We start from the raw sequence: 19554 nt of genomic DNA on the forward strand, positions 1-19554 counted from the left end.
TGCTTTTGTTGATCATAGAAATAAACTTGTCTTTCACGTTACCTCTTCTTCCTCTTGTTTCCTTTTCTTTGCTTTCTTGATGTCTTCTGTTTTGATTTTCTTGGGCTTGTACTCAGCACTGTAAGAAGAAAAAGACTAGCTGATGAACATAATCCATTTTCCAGTACAAAAACCAGAAGTCATACGCATACAAAGCTTGTAGAAGTCACAAACATACAAAGCTTGTGTGCAGAAGTTCACAATATTTCTGGCATGTTTAATTTCTAAAGAATATAATTTTATGCCCCAATGTCTGAAGACTGAATAATTCACATCCAGCAAAACAGCCCCTACAAGTTTCAGACTGCTGAAGCAAAAATCTTCTTTGATGAAGAATCGATTCAAAAGCATTAGTAATCACCTAGTGATTACATGGGATGAGATAAACGGGTGTCCTGGGTTCAGCTGGGATAGAGTTAATTTTTACAGGAACCTGGGAGGGGGCATAGCCGGGGCAGCTGACCTGAACTAGCCAAGGAGCTATTCCATACCATGTGCCATCGTGCTCAGTATATAAATGGGGAGCGGGCTGGGGGGACCTCTCTCGACTTTCAGTGGGGGAAGTGGCGGAGCGTTGGGTTCCGGGTGGTGAGCAGTTGCACTGTGCATCACTCTTTTTGTATTTTCTTTTATTAGTACTGTTACTGTTGTTGTAGCTTCTCTTTTTGTGTTGTCTCAGTAAATTGTCCCTATCTCAACCCTCGATGTTCCTTTTTTTTTTTTTTTTTTCTTCTTTTCTTTTCTCCTTTCTGATTCTCCTCCCCATCCCACCGGAGGGGGGTGGGAGGAATGAGCGAGTGGCTGTGTGGTCCTTTGTTACTGGCTGGGCTGAAACCACGACAGTCTTTTTTTGGCACCCAACGTGGGACACGAAGGGTTGAGATAATGACAGATCTGGCCAGAGCGTGTTGAAACAAATTTGTCATATGCATTTCTTATATTAGATAAATAGATGCTAGTCACAATGTTCATTCATTTGTTTACATGGTGGTGTTTTGTAAGTTCTTATATGCTCTATGTATTGCCTGTAGTTGCGTTTCTCACCTCTGGGAGAGTGATTGGGATTATCTTTTTGCTGTACTGGGCAATGTCGACTTGTGAAATGATTACATCACTAGTCATGAGGTTAAGCTGGTATCTGTATGTGGCAGTGATAACATTTCCATACTTCGGGTGCCTTCTATCAGAATTTATCGGTAATCGCACCCAATCCATGGGGAAGTCGGGGGGGATACTTCCCCCGTCCGTTCGCCTCCCTTTTCTCCTTCTGACTAATTACAACAGCTTTTGAGAATTTTGAATATCCTTGGGATGAGCAAGCCAGTGTGCTGTTAGTGCTGTGTCTCCTGAATATGTTTCAGGTCTTTAGGGCTACAAAAAGGCTCTTTAAGAGTACCACCCAGAGATCTGCCCCAAAGCTGGATATTCATGGGTGGCATGGCATGTGGGAGGATATGGGCAGGTATCTAGAGAACTTCTCACCTCCAGTGGCTTGGAACTTCACTCCTGAACAACTACAGAACCCTCATAAAGTGGTAGAATATTTGAAAGGAAAATGCTGTGGCTATTTGAGAGACACACAACTTACTGCACTGTGCTGGGCCCTGGCCAGTATCTACCAAACGGTGCTTGATATTAGGCAGCACCCTCAGGGGGAAGAGAGGGAAAACAGAGGGACGGGCACCGTGGCTACCCCAACCCTGGCGACGGGCACTGCAGCTGAACCAGAGAACCAACCTGTGCCAGTACCAGTCGCCCCTGTGCAGAAAAAGAAACACACAAAGAAATCAGTTTGCTTAGTGAGAGATGAAAGTGAACCAGGGTCATCACAAGAACAGGAGGAAGAGGCAGAACCTGAAATAATCACCCGATCTCTATCCCTGAGTGAGTTGCGTGATATGCGGAAAGATTTTAGCCACCACCCAGGTGAGCACATTGTTACCTGGCTGCTCCGATGCTGGGATAATGGGGCCAGTAGTTTGGAATTAGAGGGTAGGGAAGCCAAGCAGCTGGGATCCCTGTCTAGGGAAGGGGCCATTGACAAGGCGATTGGGAGAAAAACACAAGTCCTCAGCCTCTGGAGACGACTTCTGTCAGGTGTGAAGGAAAGGTACCCCTTCAAGGAGGAAGTTACATGTCACCAAGGCAAGCAGACCACCATGGAGAGAGGTATCCAGTACGTGAGGGAATTAGCCGTGCCGGAGGTGATCTATAAGGATCCAGAAAATGGGCAGTCACCCACAGATCCAGATGAAGTCAATGCACACAACCCACGTGGCGGAAGTTTCTGTGAAGTGCACCACCAACCTATGCCAACTCATTGGCAGTAATGTCCTGGAAAGAAGGCTATGGACAAACGGTGGACGAACTGGCTGTCCAACTGTGGCAATACGAAGGAAGTCTCCCTTTCTCCCTATGGGCCTGTGTCTTGGCTGTAGAGGAATTGTCCCAGGAGTTCCAGCAATTCAAAGTGGATATGTCCTTCTCCCCACCTGTACAGGCCTGCATTGCAGCTCTTGGGAGTAAGCATTCCTCTGCCCAAGAGAGAGGAGAGAAAAAGTACACACGACGGGCTAACCTGTGGTTTTACCTGCGTGACCATGGAGAGGACATGAGGAAGTGGGATGGAGAACCTACCTCAGTCCTAGATGCATGGGTACATGAGTTGCGAGAAAAAGCAATCAGAAAAGAGGAGTCTTCTTGGAAAAATGCTGCTCCAGTTTCCCGTGAGCAGTCCCCCAGACGCAGTAGATGGGCTGATCTCATTTCTGATCCTCTTGAAGGGACTTGTGATTCACGTGTGCAAAAAGTGAGTAACGGATACTCTAACCAGGATTAGAGGGGCCCTGCCTCCAGCCAGGTGGAGGAAAGGGACAACCGGGTCTACTGGACGGTGTGGATTCGATGGCCTGGCACATCAGACCCACAGGAATATAAGGCTCTAGTGGACACTGGTGCACAATGTACCCTAATGCCATCAAGTTATAAAGGGGCAGAACCTATCTGTATCTCTGGTGTGACAGGGGGATCCCAAGAGCTAACTGTATCGGAAGCTGAAATGAGTCTAACCGGGAATGAGTGGCATAAACACCCCATTGTGACTGGCCCAGAGGCCCCGTGCATCCTTGGTATAGACTATCTCAGGAGGGGGTATTTCAAGGACCCAAGAGGGTACCGTTGGGCCTTTGGTATAGCTGCATTGGAGACGGAGGAGACTGAACAGCTGTCTACCCTGCCTGGTCTCTCTCAAGACCCTTCGGTTGTGGGGTTGCTGAAGGTTGAAGAACAACAGGTGCCAGCTGCCACCACGACGGTGCACCGGCGGCAACATCGCACCAACCGAGACTCCCCGATTCCCATCCAGAAGCTGATTTGCCAATTGGAGAGCCAAGGAGTGATCAGCAAGACTCGCTCACCCTTTAATAATCCCATATGGCCCGTGTGGAAATCTAATGGGGAGTGGAGACCAAGAGTAGAGTATGGTGGGCTGAATGAAGTCACGCCGCCGCTGAGTGCTGCTGTGCCAGATATGTTAGAACTTCAGTACGAACTGGAATCAAAGGCAGCTAAGTGACATTTTCTCAATCCCTTTGGCAGCAGAGTGCAGGCCACAGTTTGCTTTCACTTGGAGGGGCGTCCAGTACACCTGGCATTGACTGCCCCAGGGGTGGAAACACAGCCCCACCATTTGCCATGGACTGATCCAGGCTGCACTGGAAAAAGGTGAAGCTCCAGAGCACCTGCAGTACATTGATGACATCATCGTATGGGGCAACACGGCAGAAGAAGTCTTTGAGAAAGGGAAGAAAATAATCCAAATCCTTTTGAAGGCTGGTTTTGCCATAAAACAAAGTAAGGTCAAGGGACCTGCACAGGAGATCCAGTTTTTAGGAATAAAATGGCAAGACGGGCGTCGCCAGAGCCCCCTGGATGTGATCAACAACATATGCAGCTATGTCCCCACCAACTAATAAAAAGGAAACACAGGCTTTCTTAGGTGTTGTGGGCTTTTGGAGAATGCATATTCCAAACTACAGTCTGATTGTAAGCCCTCTCTATCAAGTTACCTGGAAGAAGAACAATTTTAAATGGGGCCCTGAACAACGACAAGCCTTTGAACAAAGTAAGCGGGAGATTGTTCATGCAGTAGCCCTTGGACCAGTCCGGGCAGGACAAGATGTTAAAAACGTGCTCTATACTGCAACTGGGGAGAATGGCCCTACCTGGAGCCTCTGGCAGAAACCACCTGGGGAGACCTGAGGCTGACCCCTGGGGTTTTGGAGTCGAGGATATCGAGGATCCGAGGCTCACTATACTCCAACTGAAAAAGAGATATTGGCAGCATATGAAGGAGTTCGAGCCGCCTCAGAAGTGGTTAGTACTGAGACACAGCTCCTCTTAGCACCCCAACTGCCAGTGCTGGGCTGGATGTTCAAAGGGAGGATCTCCACATCACATGACTGACGCAACGTGGAGTAAGCGGATCGCACTGATCACACCACGGGCTCACATAGGAACCCCCTATCACCCAGGAATTTTAGAAGTGATCATGGACTGGCCAGAAGGCAAAGATTTTGGAATGTCGCCAGAGGAGGAGGTGACACGTGCTGAAGAAGCCCTGCTGTATAATAAACTGCCAGAAAATGAGAGGCAATATGCCCTGTTCACTGACGGATCCTGTCGCATTGTGGGAAAGCATCGGAGGTGGAAGGCTGCTGTATGGAGTCCCACATGACAAGTTGCAGAAACTGCTGAAGGAGAAGGTGAATCGAGTCAGTTTGCAGAGGTGAAAGCCATCCAGTTAGCGTTAGACATTGCTGAAAGAGAAAAGTGGCCAGTGCTCTATCTCTATATTGACTCATGGATGGTGGCAAATGCCCTGTGGCGGTGGTTACAGCAATGGAAGCACAGCAACTGGCAGTGCAGAGATAAAACCTTTTGGGCTGCTGCACTGTGGCAAGATACTGTGTCCTGGCTAGAGAATCTGGTTGTAAAAGTACATCATGTAGATGCTCACGTACCCAAGGGTCGGGCCACTGAAGAACATCAAAATAACCAACAGGTGGATCAGGCTGCCAAGATTGAAGTGGCTCAGGTGGACCCGGACTGGCAACATAAGGGTGAGGTATTTATGGCTCGGTGGGCCCATGATACTTCAGACCATCAGGGAAGAGATGCAACATATAGATGGGCTCATGATCGAGGGGTGGACCTGACCACGGACACTATCGCGCAGGTTATCCATGAATGTGAAACGTGCTGCAATTAAGCAAGCCAAGCAGTTAAAGCCCCTGTGGTAGGGAGGACGATGGCTGAAATATAAATATGGGGCAGCCTGGCAGATTGACTACATCACACTCCCACAAACTCGCCAAGGCAAGCGCTATGTGCTTACAATGGTGGCAGCAACCACCGGATGGCTGGAAACATATTCTGTACCCCATGCCACTGCCCGGAACACTATCTTGGGCCTTGAAGAACAAGTTTTATGGTGACACAGCACCCCAGAAAGAATTGAGTCGGACAACGGGATTCACTTCTGAAACAACCTCATAGACACCAGGGCCAAAGAGCATGGCATTGAGTGGGTATATCACATCCCCTGTCATGCACCAGCGTCTGGAAAAATCAAATAATACAATGGACTGCTGAAAACTACATTGAGAGCTATGGGGGGTGGGACTTTCAAACACTGGGATACACATTTAGCAAAAGCCACGTGGTTGATTAATACCAGAGGATCTGCCAATTGGGCTGGCCCTGGCCAACCAAGACTATCTCCTTCTACAGTATGTGGAAAAGTCCCTGTAGTGCACATGAAGAGTATGTCAGGGAAGACAGTCTCGGTTAGTCCTGCCTCAAGCAGAGACAAACCCATCCAAGGGATTGCTTTTGCTCAAGGACCTGGGTGCACTTGGTGGGTGATGCAGAAGGATGGGGAAGTTTGATGTGTACCTCAAGGAGATTTGATTTTGGGAGAGAATAACCAGTGAATTAGGCTGTATGATGTTAACTGCTAAATAACCTGCCAATGTATGTCATTGTATCTATAGTGGCTATATGCCATATCAAGGGTATCACAGTAAGAATTACCCAAATGAATGAAGGATGGACTTTGAAACTGAGCCAAGTGCAACAGTGATAGAACTTGAACTGGCACCCAGCGATTTCCTCAAGATCAACACCTTCAACCTGCAGACCAAGAGCGTGGGTTGCACCAAATGTACCAGCCGCAAGCTCCAGAGGCAGCATGCAACAACCCAACACCTCACACCATCTCTCTTATCCTGAAGGACTGTTAAAACAGATGGAGCTCCAAAGTCATGGACTAAAAATTGATGGACACATTAGAGGGACTGCCCATAGACTAAGGGAATACTATTTGTGTGGGTGGGTGTCCATATACATATATATAAAAATATAAAAGACAAGGAAAGTGGTGGTGACTAGTTGGAAAATGTAGGATCTGGGCATGATGTAGATGGTATAGAATAAGGGGTGGATAATGTCCTGGGTTCAGCTGAGATAGAGCTAATTTTCACAGGAACCTGGGAGGGGGCACAGCCGGGGCAGCTGACCTGAACTAGCCAAGGAGCTATTCCATACCATGTGACATCATGCTCAGTATATAAATGGGGAGCAGGCTGGGGGGGGCCTCTCAGCTTTCAGCGGGGGAAGTGGTAGAGCATCAGGTTCCAGGTGGTGAGCAGTCGCACTGTGCATCACTTTTTGTATATTCTTTTATTAGTACTGTTGTTGTTGTTGTAGCTTCTCTTTTTGTGTTGTCTCAGTAAATTGTCCTTATCTCAACCCTCTAGGTTCCGGTTTGTTTTTTTTGGGTTTTTTTTTGTTGTTGTTTTGTTTGTTTTGGTTTGTTTTTTTTTCTCCTTTCTGATTCTCTTCCCTATCCCACCGGAGGGGGGCAGGAGGAGTGAGCAAGCGGCTGCGTGGTCCTTTGTTACTGGCTGGGCTGAAACCATGACAATGGGTGAAAGCTTAGTGGCAGGTTCTACACTCAGCTCCTTTTCCAGTCATCAGTCTGGGATCTGCCCACAAGGCTCACTTTTTGCATCCCCTGCTAGTTCAAACAACAGCAAAATTGACTACTGGCAAATTCTTAATCTTGCCATTGCAGACATGACATGGGACGTCACAAAAACTTAACAGGAGGCAGCAAATGATTACACACAAAAAAAGATGTCACACCCATCTCTCTTGGAAACTGAGAAATACCACATAAAACCAGAATGCCACTATGGGAATACCACTATGGTTAAACCCTTCCAACCCTTTAACTCCAGGCTGCTAACAAGGTCACATGTTAGCACATAGATGGATGAACATAGATGGTGACAGATCACAGCATGATATAACTGGGCTTTTATTTTACTGGGTAGGCTACTATATCGGACAAACATTACGTGTATTTTTCTTTTGATTGAGACAAAAATCCTCAGCATAACCCACGACATATTTAGACTCTAGGTGAATCACGCCAAGCAGTGCAGGCAAACCTCCTCCTCACCCCCAAACAGGCTGACAATGCATTTTCTTCCTCTTGTGCAGTCATTTCCTCACCCAACAGAAACCACTGCAGTCACTTAGCTAGCATTAATACCTCACTTGCTCAGATTTATGTTTTACAGTCTTCATTTGGTGTCTTTTCTCTACCTACCTTCTAGGTTTTTTCTTTATTTACTAGCTCTGCAACATTTCACAGCACCATTTGCAGAAGCAGGTAATGGTACTTTGCCTTGGACACCACAAATACTATCCTTGCCTTGCTCAGAGAACTTTTAACAGCATAAGGAGTCTGGTCTCAGAACTCCAGTCACCCACCTTAACAAGTTTGCGCTGATGACCTGAAATCCCACCTGCTCCCTCAATGTTACCTTTTTAAAACTGAAGGCAAACACCCAAGTCAGCAGCACCCACGCCACTTACTCATCATCTTCTCGAGGTCTCTTCAGGGGTTTGGAGTCCTCTTTAGGAGATGCATAAAACCCATCATCATCTGGTTCATCTTTAATACGCGGTGGACTACAAAAAGAAGCAAAGAAAGATGGTTCTAACTTCAAAGAGAAAGTTTCTTGGACACCAGCAACAACTCAGTTTTAAGAAATTATCATCTGCAAAATGGGCATGTCTTCCAGTCCTGGAATGTGTTGTTATCTCAAGACCCCAAAGACCTGAGGTGTGTGCATATAAACATATATTCTCTGAATATCCACAGACAGCATAAGGAGAGAGTTATTCACTGTCTACGTATTTGTCATTTCTCAAGCAACATCAAGATTAATTTCAACTGCTTAGATTTCAACGTGTTTCTTTGAGGTTTTGAGTAAAACCAACTGTAGCTTCCGGCACTTTCAAACATACTTGAAAACAAAACTGAAATGCATGCACGTGTGCAGTCAAATAGAGGACGTTACTTAGTTTCAACTCAATAGCCTTATTGAGCCTGATAAGAGAGAAAAAGATTATCAACTAAACAAAGATTTGAAAGCTATTCCCCTGAATCTTTTGCCGACTAAGTAGAGGCATGTGAAAACCAGAAAAGGAAACAAAGATTTGGCAAAGTTAAACTCATCAGTCTTTTTTCACTGTCCAAACTGCAGGAAGCAAACAATCTTGTCCCTTTTAACAGACTGCAAATATTAAGTTAGGCTCAACATTTTCAGCCATAATGTCCCAAGACATCAGTTATAAGAAAAAAAATAGAGTATGAGTGCAAGAGAGACTATCCCTTTAAACAAACTCATTATTTCTAGATTTCACAGAAGCATTTCACTTATCTTCATAAAGAAAAAGATGTCTCAGAGTCCAAAATTACATTTTGAAGCACTTAGCAGTCCTCCACTCAGGTAGAGAAAGTAACAGTGCCATGTTGGGCTCTCCTATTCATATTCAATCAGCAATTTCTATATCAAATTGACTCAGTTTCCAAGTCAACATGCAGATTTTGCAATTGGATGGAGTGGGAGAAAAAAAAGCAGCATTCTGCTTTGTAGATCACAGTCAGCAAGAAACATTCTGGAGTCTTATTTTAGCTGGTAATGTGTCCATGAAGCTGAACAAGGCAGTTCACTCTTTCACAGCTGTAAAGCCACTGCAGCGCTGGCAGATGCAACTCAGGGGAAACAGATATGTGCTGCTATAAGAAGTCATTTCTGAGGCATTGCCTGCGATTAACCAAGACACAAGTCTGCAGCACATAGACAGTTGCAAAACGTTTATGGAAAAAGAGGTATTTGTCCCATTTAATTTATTCTCCCTTCCAGGCAGAAATCTAGAACTACTGTTTATTAAGTTGCTAAGAATTTTATCTAGTCTATTTTAACACTGAAATATTTCACAATGTTTTGTAATAGTGGGAAATAAAGTGTGATTATATTAAAAGAAAGGAGCTGTATGACCAAGCTGAACCTTGACTTGCATTGTTTCCAAGACCTTAACATTGCTCATCATACCAAGTCTTAAGGAAGAAAATCAAAACCATCTGAGTGAGGACATTTTTCTGTGGTGAACTTGTAAAAACATTTCAGAAGGAAAAAAGAAAATAATTACTTTCCTCTTAGCTAGCTTTTGGCCCTGAAAAAGGCACAATTATGATGGCTCCTCCAGGCTTTCCTCAAACACACACAAAAATGCTCTTGGACCTAAAGAGGACCCAGTTACCTTGATATGAGAACACCCAACATCCCCGGTGAGATTAGCACATGCATGCAATTCTACTGAATAGTAAAGACTAGAAAGAGTTGTTATTATTAACCTTCTCCTTCACCATGAAACACCTGAATGTCATCGCTTTCTATTTCTAGACTATCCCCAAAAGAGCCTGGAGAGGGCGCCTCTTCCCTGTGCCAAGCATAACTACTTAGTTTGCATTTTTAAATAGGAGTAAGAAAATGAAACAGATGGAGGAACTCGTGTCAAGAGGGCACATGCAAAATACACAAAGAATAACTAACAGGCATGGACTAGACAGGTGTCTTCTCCCAACCTCTCTGCAGTCTCTCCATGTTCTGTGGACACAAGGATTTTGTGGGTTTTGGTTTTTTTGTTTTGTTTTGGTTTTTTTTTTTTTTTTTCTGTTTTGGGTTTGTTTTTTTTTTAAAGTGGATTCATAAAACTGGACACATGATTGAAAGCTTTTCTTGACTAACAGGTATGAACACATGCATCCACCACACCACAGACCTCCAATAAGTCAGTGGACCAGATTACCACCTTAAAAATAATCAGGGGCTGAACTTAACCAAAGTCACAAGACATCTTAGTCAACTATTAAGAAAAAGTACTCTTCTGTCAGTTGCTCACTTCAGGTTTTTAATAAGACTACTTAGTGATGACTGATACAATGCCCTAGTCCAGAAGGCTCTATTATTAGCAGGAATTTAGTAGAGTAGGACATCTAGGCATTTTCTGAAGGTACTTCAGACTTTATACAAGCACCCTCCTTACTCATCACTCCTCTGCAAAGGCTTTAGGCTGTAGTCACTTAAAGAAGAGACACTCGGAGGCAGTCTGGACTGCCCTTACAAGGCTCTGTCTCCAGAAGACTGCCTGCAGCATTCAAGTACCAATTTTACAATAGAGGTTCTTTCAACTCCAGCTACCAATGTTTCCATAGTTCCATCTGTCCTTGACAGAATTCAACTATTTAATACTTGGACAAACCCAGCATGTGCAGGCAGATACCAGGTATTCAACAGCTCCCATCTCCAATTACTAGGTAAGTAGATCAATTACCAATTCCTGTAATTGAGAAGAATTTATCTTGTCTGAAGGGGTCAAAAGCATTCCAGTTTTTTCCCCAAGACTAAGTGAGAGGAGTCAAACCTAAGAAAAGTCAAAACTGCTACTTTTTTTGAGATCATAGACCTGATTTCTTACCTGGAGAAGCCATTTTCCTTTTCCTTCTTTATTTTTATATCACCCGAAGATGATTTCATCTGAAAAACATAAAAAGTAGGAGCTGATTAGCACTGCCCAGAGCACCTTACGTATGTTTTTCCAACATGCAACACAGGCAGGATATTTAACTTCCACAAGGAACCAAAGGGCACTGTGACTATCTCTTCATTCCCCTAGCGACCTACATGACACACCAAAAAGGCAACATTTTCTGTAAGTCTTAGTCAATTCAGTAGTTTCTGGCCCTCCAATTTCTTCAACAGATTGGAGTTAAGTGTATATCCTTGCATGGAACTAACGTGAACAGATTTTTCTCCCTTGTCTCTGAATCTAAGCTTGGCAAAGTGAAAAGTAACAGGGGAAAAAATGTGGAGCCAGTGGACACAGCTCCATTATGGAAATGTTTCCATTCACAATACCTGCAGATGAAACCCCTAACAAGTTCATATCCAGCACTCCACAAGCCAGGTCTCTAGGTTAGCATTAGGACAATTCTCTCCAGGGTGATAAAAACTTGGAAGTACAAGCTACATCTAACCCACTAAGTTTGTACCATTCAGTAGTATAAACCAGAACCATGCTCGTCTCTCCCGCAGGAGACACCTACCTTCTCTTCCTTTCTCTTCTCCTTGTCTTTATCTTTGTGTTTGTCTTTGTGTTTCTCTGAGCTGCCATCTTTGTGTTTGGTTTTCTCCTTGTCTTTGTGTTTCTTTTCCGAGGAATCTTTGTGCTCACTGCAAGACAAAAGAGTATGTTTGCAGAGGGGAACACAGGAGATTTGACTAATACAACTTCCAGCAGTAGAGTCACAGGTTTCGATGATTACAAATCCCACAAAATACAGGATCACCTTAACAGGAAGATCCACTACAGTCTCCTGTCACATGTCATCCATTCTCCTCAGGAGGAAGAGGAACAGGAGGGGAACATACCACAAAATCACAGCCACCAAGTACTCCACTTCAGGAAAACCCCCATCAGCCTGGATTGCTGAGGAAATCCACAGCTGCTACACTTAAAGCTCAATACTTTAGGTTGAATTCCCACTGTGTCTGCTTTTCCTCTTTTTCCTAGTCCACATAAAAGGTCACTGGAATAGAGAGAGCTGCCAGTCCCATCAATGCCCATGTCAGCTTTTGCTCAGACAACAGTTTGTCATTGTAGCAGCTCTCATCTCTGGAACTTAAAGAGAAAACCGCTGATCTCTATTATTCCCAAACAGATGGGAAAACCACAGCAAACAGGATATGTGATGTCCTTGTGTTTATGCAAAGTCAAACAGAAAAGGCAGGAATAATGATGCAGTCCTCAGTTGGAGCTGTTTCATCAACTGTACCTCACCACCATGGTCAGTCAGCCCAGCTCTGCTCGGCTGAGATGACCCCACCACACAGAATGGGAACTCAAAGGTGTTTCCAAGCAAGAATCTGGTCTCCTAGTACTCAGAATCTGGAGCTACAGGTAACAGTATTGAGAGTTTATACACCCAAAATCCTTTAGTCAGAACAGCAGAAAAAATGTCCCCAAGGAGAAGAAAATCAACCTTTTTTTATTCCATTTCTACCCCCTTCTGATTTCTGAGACATTTGGGTAAATTTGGATCACATTTTCAAGTTTTTCTTATCAATGAGAAAGACACATGGCTGTTTTCAAAGGAAAATGCGTTTTCTCACGGAATTACTTCACCCTTGGAGCCAGAAAGTGAGGAAACGCTCTCAGGGGACTCATGACAGAAATGGCAAGAACCGGCCATAAGGACTAGCACCACTGTTGTGGAAGTCGAGCAGCAAGCCTGTCAATTCAACAGGCTTTCAATACACATTTGTAAGGTTGTGTGGACTCCCTGAGGTCACCCTGGGCCTAAGCAAGCCAAAGACATGATGGAAATCAGGCTCTCTTCTACTGGGCATGGTTAGGCACCAAGCAAGCTGCCTTCCTCGCACTGGCATTTCACACTCCTCCCTCCTCAGTGCTCTACTCCCATCACTACTGCTCTCTCCGGGATGCACTGTCGTTCTCCTTAGGACTACACAATGCAATGCAAAGCTTTACTAGAAATAAGCAGCTTCCTTATTTCAGTTACTTCAACAGTTAAGTGCGGGCCCAAACCGATTTGGGGGAACACAGCCGTGGAAAAACAGCGAGCTTGGAATGCCAGGTAAGAGCACAATTTTTAAAAAAGATGTACACTTCAAGTCTTCTTTCTATCATAAAAAGCAGACTCCAAAAGGGTTGGATGTTTGATGGCTACAGAAAGCAAGCAGCACATTAATCAGCTCCCATAAAGCTTGTGTGTGATTAAGAGGAAGGCAACCACAGTCACAAATATGCCAACCCACACCCAGCTGTAGAACTGCAGAGTAAAGTCCAACGTGGAGAGTTTCAGAGCCTCCTGTAACACTAGCATGAATGGACCCAAACTTGAAAAAGGTCTAAATTATTCAAGCTCAGAGTTGCACACACTCCAATAAATACACACCAGCCTTTCAAGCCCAAGCAGCTAAACCATGAAAATTCATATCTGAAGGAAATCAGTATATTCATGTACTACGTCACATTAAAAGGGATAAGTAGGAAGAGAAACCAGTTTCATTTTAACTCTCTAGCAACCTCTTTATACTACATATAAAACTGTAAAGCAGTATCTAAACACTAGAAGGCAACCAGCACTCCAGAAATTCTTGCAGATAGACACACAGCACCACATGTTGCCTGTGAGTGAAGCTTCAACAACTGCAAACTATTCTTACCCAGCAGATCGTGTTATGTACACTGCGTGATCAGGACATGCAAGTACATACACAGAACATCCTGACACTAGATCTTAGAAATCCATGAGATGCCTGCTACTCTTGCTCAGATTTGACATCCCAGTTTCTGTACCCTGTTTATTCATCAGTATCTCAGACTCAAGACACGTATTTCCTTTTCCTTTGCTCCAACTAGATTCATTGACTGTCTGAAAGCACAAACCCCACACATGTTACTACTCATTTCTGAAGTCGGAAAGATCTCGAAATTCTGACTTGGTATCTTATACTGTTATCTGTATATTAGGTACCTCATTTGCCAAAAAATTTTTACAATTACAAAGGTATATCACCATACCAGAAAAGCTGTAACGAACAAACATGCAAGGCTTAGACCCATTTTGTTCTCTACAAGTCTACTTGTTTCTATTTTCTGACTTTTTTCTTGTTCTTATTTGGTATTTCAATCCTACCTGAAATAACATGCTTTACTCAGACAACAATTTGCATCTTCAAAGCATGGTACACACCGCAATTGATGGAGTTAGTTCTCTAAGATAAAGTTCATGGCAGTGTCTGTTGCTTGGGAGTTTGGAATAGCAAAAAAAAAAAAGGAAAAAAACCTTTAAGTTTTCAAAAGCACCATACTCATTTTTGCTAGCAGCCAAAAGCACTAGCTTTCAGTATGTGACTGGTAGAGCTCTGATGGACATAAAACATCACTAAAAGCAAATTGATAGATGACAGTCTACATCTGCAAAGCTAATACTGAAAAAGGCAGAAAATCCCATTGCCCTAGAGAAGCAGTGACAATTTTTATGTGTTGAATGCTTATGGACTATGGCTGGAATAAAAAAGTGCTAAGAACTTAGGCTTGCTTAAGTAGAAGCTCAAATAACATCCCTCTCAAAAGAGAGTAAGTGGACACCACTGAAAAGGTCCTTTTTATGTTATGCAATCTAATCTAAAGCTAAGAATTTTTAGCACCGGAGTCAAAATCAAGAAGTCTGGATTCCTGACTCAGCCTTTGGTGTTGTTTTTTTTTTTGTTTTTAATCACAAGACTATCCTTCCCTTTGCTCTGCAGCAAGCAGTAAACTTCTCACCAAAGCAATGTGGGCTCAGATAACCCAAGGAAACTGTCTCCAGTTTCACTCTGCAGCTTCATTTTCAAAGCAACAGTACTGGTGGCTAGCCCCTGAGGTCCTGCTTGCTGCTGCTCCTGGTATGTGACTGGAAGAAATAACCCAGATAAAAATCTGATTTCATATGCTACTAGAGCATAAATTTCTTTCCCTCATTTGCAAGTAGACTGCTTGTCAGCCCTACATGTTTCTAGACACTGGACCACAGCTCTGATTTCAACAACTCAGTCCAAAATTTTCTCACATGGGCAATGATGAAGGCATGTGCCCCTCTTCCCTAAGAGGGCCTGAAATCTGCATCTCCCAGAAAAGCTGATTTGGAAATGTGCTGATAACGAAGGCCTCAAGCCACAACCCTGACAAGAGTAACTTTCTTTTCCTCCAAAAGCAAAGCAAGTTGCTCAGATATTAACTTCAGTCAGCAAGCTGAGCTGCTTTGGTCTTTCATTTGGCTAAGATAGTTACGCAAGCCTCCAGGGGAACACAATTTACCACCACATTAATCTCAAAAGAAAAGAGAAGGCAACAGGATGCCATCCTTACCCTGAAGAAGGAATTTCAGCCTTCTATCAGAAAGCTATTTCCAGACAACCCCAAAGGTATTATTAGGAGGGACTGGGAACAATTTAAAGATCAGTAGTCTGTCTTCCTGGCTGATTGAAAACTGGAAAAAAAAAAAATCACTTTTCTTTAAAGAAACCAAACACAACCAAACAAAAAGGTCTGAAGACCACATGCACCAAAATAATTTTATCCTGAATTCATTTGTTGGAGCACTGCAGATCCTTCATTACCTTTCTTGCACATAGCCCTCTGCCAACAAGCCAGCTTTAAGTCACCAAAGTAGAACAACAAAACCCCTGTAAGATAGAGGGAAACTTCAGTGCAAGTTAGCCTGAAAAGAGAATAATTGGGTCATAAAACAGTTGCTCACAATCCATTTTAGAAATACCCAGCCTTGCTGACAAAAGATCTTCCTTTTCACCCAGACCATCACAGTTGAACTGCTGCAACAGCACTTGGGAGTTTCACACCTCTGAAGGTGCTTAATGCTGACAACCTGCACTGTTCTTTTAGTTTAAAGGTACCAAAGTACAATAGGACACCATATTAATACAGGCAGAACCAGTGATTACATCATCTAGACACATATCATGGTACTGGCTTAGTTCAGACAAAGGCAAGATGAGTAGAAATGCATCTTGTAAAGCACTACAACCTTTTTGTTAGCTAGCTTACTGCCTTTCATTTAGAGGTTTAGTGTGAACAAGGACATCTGAAGGCCTTGGAGAGTTCAGGCTGAAGTGCATGAAGCAGTAAATGCAACAGAAGCAGCCGTTTCCCTTGAAAGCATGGCTGTATTTCCCAGTGAGGATGCCTGCAGGAGGACAGGAGGGAGGAGAGGGAGAGGAAGGGAGAACAGGCACCTGGCAGCAGCTGCTCAGGCTACGATCACATGGGAAAGTCACAAGTGGAAAGTGTTTCCAAAGAATGGCAGATGTGCAGATCACAGCTTCCTTCTTCAAACTACAACAGCTTTGCAGTAATTTAACACTGCATTCTTCAGGTGCCATTTATGTACATTAATAATCCCTTCCCAGGCCCTTTCCATTCCAGCTTCAAAATCACAAGCTGGGAAGGATGCTTTATCTAAAGTGTCTCTTATTTCCTCTGTCTCATATTCTCAGCTGTAATTAGCTCGTGACTGGGAATCTGCTACTAGCAAGCACCAGAGCCTGCTGCAAGCAGAGCTTTTCTTGCCTACTCAGGAGCTGCTACAATGCAATTGAAGCGTGAAATAACAGGGAGCTGTGATTTTAGTGAAATCTAAAAACACAATAGGGACAGAGCATAGGTTACGTAGCCCACATCTCATCTGACGTAATACAATATTAATGGAAAACTGTGATCGTATTCAGACTAACACGCAAACCAAGGAACGGCTGGCTGACTGTGCAGGGAGCATTTCAGAAACAGAAGGCACACCAGCGAAGGACAAGTTTTCAGCTGGCTTGCAGTATTTTATGCTCACTGTTAGCGGGTTATCATATGGTATTACAAGGAATGAACACGTGAGCCCCAATGTTTCCGCTGGGATTTCAGCAATACGATAACAAAAAAAACCTGAAACCACTTTTCCCAGAGTTGAAAGGAGTCTTTTCACCAGGTTTTACAGATAATAGATCAAGACTTCAGCAAAAGAAACAAGATAAAAAGCTGGACTAATCAACAGCTGATAAAAATATTATAAATTAGAACAATATTAGCACATTGAGATGAGGCTGAGGCTTAGCATGCACCTTCTATGGATGTGCGAGAATCAGGCATACTACTAAATGAAAAGCAAAAAATTTTACTACTGGAAAGTAGTATCACATCAGAAAGCTGATCAAGGTGAACTGTGCACTCAAATAGGGAATAAAACCAAAACCACCCACGCTAGGGAACAGGGGGTGCTGAAATCTTTTTTTAAAATTGCTTTTTCCCCTGTGGCAGATATCCCTGCCTTCTTCCTGCCCCCAATGCACACAATTCTTAGCAGTTCTGGATCACATAATAAATCAGAGGATGTGTGCAAGAAGTCTAAACTGAAATTTATCTTCATTCACGACTAGCAAATGCCTGGAATCTGTGTTTTTCCTAGCAAAACCATAAAACTTAAAAGATGCCAGTGAAGATCAGGTCTATAAATCCCTTATATGTTCCACGCTTCAGTTCATCTCAAGCTGTGATCACAAGAGATTTAGTAAACAGAGGAAATATGCAATCTGACAGAAGATTTTTCTTCCTGCAGCTCAGATGCTTGTCACATTGACAACATGGATCAACTCTGCAAGAGCAGCCTCTTTACTCCCATTCCCTGTCACAGCCATTTCTGCACTCCTCAGTCTACTGGCAGCCCACACTCCATGCACAAAGCCCAAGACACCTGGCAGAAAGACACTTGTTACTGCGAACACTTCTAAACCAATCTCTAACAAGTCTTGGCTTCAAAGACCCATTATTTCATTATTTTACATGGTCTACTTGTTTGAAACGCTCGTCTCCCACAGATCAGAAACCTATTACCACATCAGATTTGTTTCATTTTATTTTTTTAACCACTAACATTTATATTTAATGGGTGTGTATTAGATTTTCTTTTGGGGATCAGTAAGTACAGGGCTGAGAAAAGGAGCAAAAGAAAACACTTTGCTTGATAGCAATGTGGATTTATTCTTTGATATGAATTTTTCTTAAGAGGGCTTTGCATCTGCTTTCCTTGAGGGGTGATGGAGAAGATCTGAGGCATACAAATGTTCTCTCCCAGTTTACTACAGCTGTAAATGAGTGGTTAAGATACAGAAGTGTCATCTTGTGAGTGGGAGAGGAAGAAAGCAAGAAGCAAAATTAAGAAGTTCTACATACCACTCCACACACTTCTGCCATATGAAATCAAATTTATCTATTTTAGGTATTTCTGAGACTTATCTTGGCAGTTTAGATCCTTCAAAGTCTGGATACAGGAAACATTTATTCTCCTGCATTTGAGGAGTTCTGCCTTCTTGATGCAGGTTTTATTTTAAAAGCCTTTTTTAAGTACAGGGCAGGAAATGAAATTGTCTAACTATTACAGACAGACATAAAATTGATCTGCTTCAAACACCACCAGACAATGCTCTTAACTGCGTGCAATGTCCAATGTAATACTGTACTTCTCAGAATGCAATTAGGGGACTCTTCACACACTCTGTATAAAATGCCATAGAGGTACAAACCCAAGTTTCACCAACAACAATGGCTTGGATTTCTGCTAAAGCACTGTTCAACCTCTTTGAGAATTATCAAAGATACAGCACATCTTTTGCAATAACACAGCAGCTTTTCTGAAATACAGAATGGATTTTCTGAAGATTTACATGCAAGTCTATTAGATTAATAGAATTGCATGTAAATTAAGATAAACTTTTCTAAAGGATTCATTTTCAATTTTAGCAACAGGTGTCAGGCTTTCATCAGGTGCTTTAAAAATCCCCCATACAGGTAAAAAAACCATTGGAAAATCCCAAATTCTTGTTACCTTGGAAGTTTTTTGTTTAATTTCTAATGGAATAATGGCTATTTTTCATTTGTTTTTCATTCTCAAAGGAGAAACTTCAGTACAAACAGGCTGGGTTTTTTCCTTCAAAATTCTTCTGTGAAGAAATACCCCCTACCAAAATGGCTGTCACAATCCTCAGCAGGGGAGAGGCTCTCGGAGGTCTGCTACAGTCCCCTGCAGTTGGGTTCTGCTGATGTTTTTGCTGCAGACAGGAGCTACTGGATGGTCACAGTGGAGGGACAGTAACATGGTGGCACTGCTGCAGGGCTGGGTTTTGGAAGGGGCACTTTGTCACCTTTGTTTGTAAAAACAAGACCTTTGACCCAGTAGAGTCTTTACAACAAGTTGTAATGAGACAGGAAGCAACCACGAAAATCTCTCGTAGCACATAGGGGTTCACCGCTTATCTGACCGCAAAGGGTTTAAAAGAGCTGTGGAACTTAAAGAGGAGTTTTCTTTTACAAAAAGACAAGCGTTACAAACTTGCTGATGACCAGTTGCTGTCAGTAGTATGCTACCTAGCAGATATTATCCAAAAAAATAAATACTTAAGGTGCCCCTTCAAAGTGAAGGTGCCATTTGAACAATGGGTGATAAAGTAACTGCTTTTCAAATGAAACTCA

At 43.2% G+C, this 19554-nt stretch overlaps 1 protein-coding gene across 1 annotated transcript in view; it reads right to left on the bottom strand.

Moving 5' to 3' along the window:
- TOP1 (DNA topoisomerase I) overlaps window positions 1–19554 on the bottom strand; it is an 81009-nt gene that overhangs the window by 22733 nt on the left and 38722 nt on the right. Inside the window, exons 4-7 of the mRNA XM_069806930.1 lie at window positions 11564–11690; window positions 10936–10994; window positions 7984–8079; window positions 43–118 (exon numbers count right to left, since the gene is read on the bottom strand). Of these exons, the coding sequence (XP_069663031.1) occupies window positions 43–118; window positions 7984–8079; window positions 10936–10994; window positions 11564–11690 (358 nt within the window). The remainder of the gene's footprint in view (window positions 1–42; window positions 119–7983; window positions 8080–10935; window positions 10995–11563; window positions 11691–19554) is intronic.

The sequence above is a fragment of the Haliaeetus albicilla genome, chromosome 2 (assembly GCF_947461875.1).
Source record: "Haliaeetus albicilla chromosome 2, bHalAlb1.1, whole genome shotgun sequence".
In the NCBI taxonomy this organism is placed as follows: Eukaryota; Metazoa; Chordata; class Aves; order Accipitriformes; family Accipitridae; genus Haliaeetus; species Haliaeetus albicilla.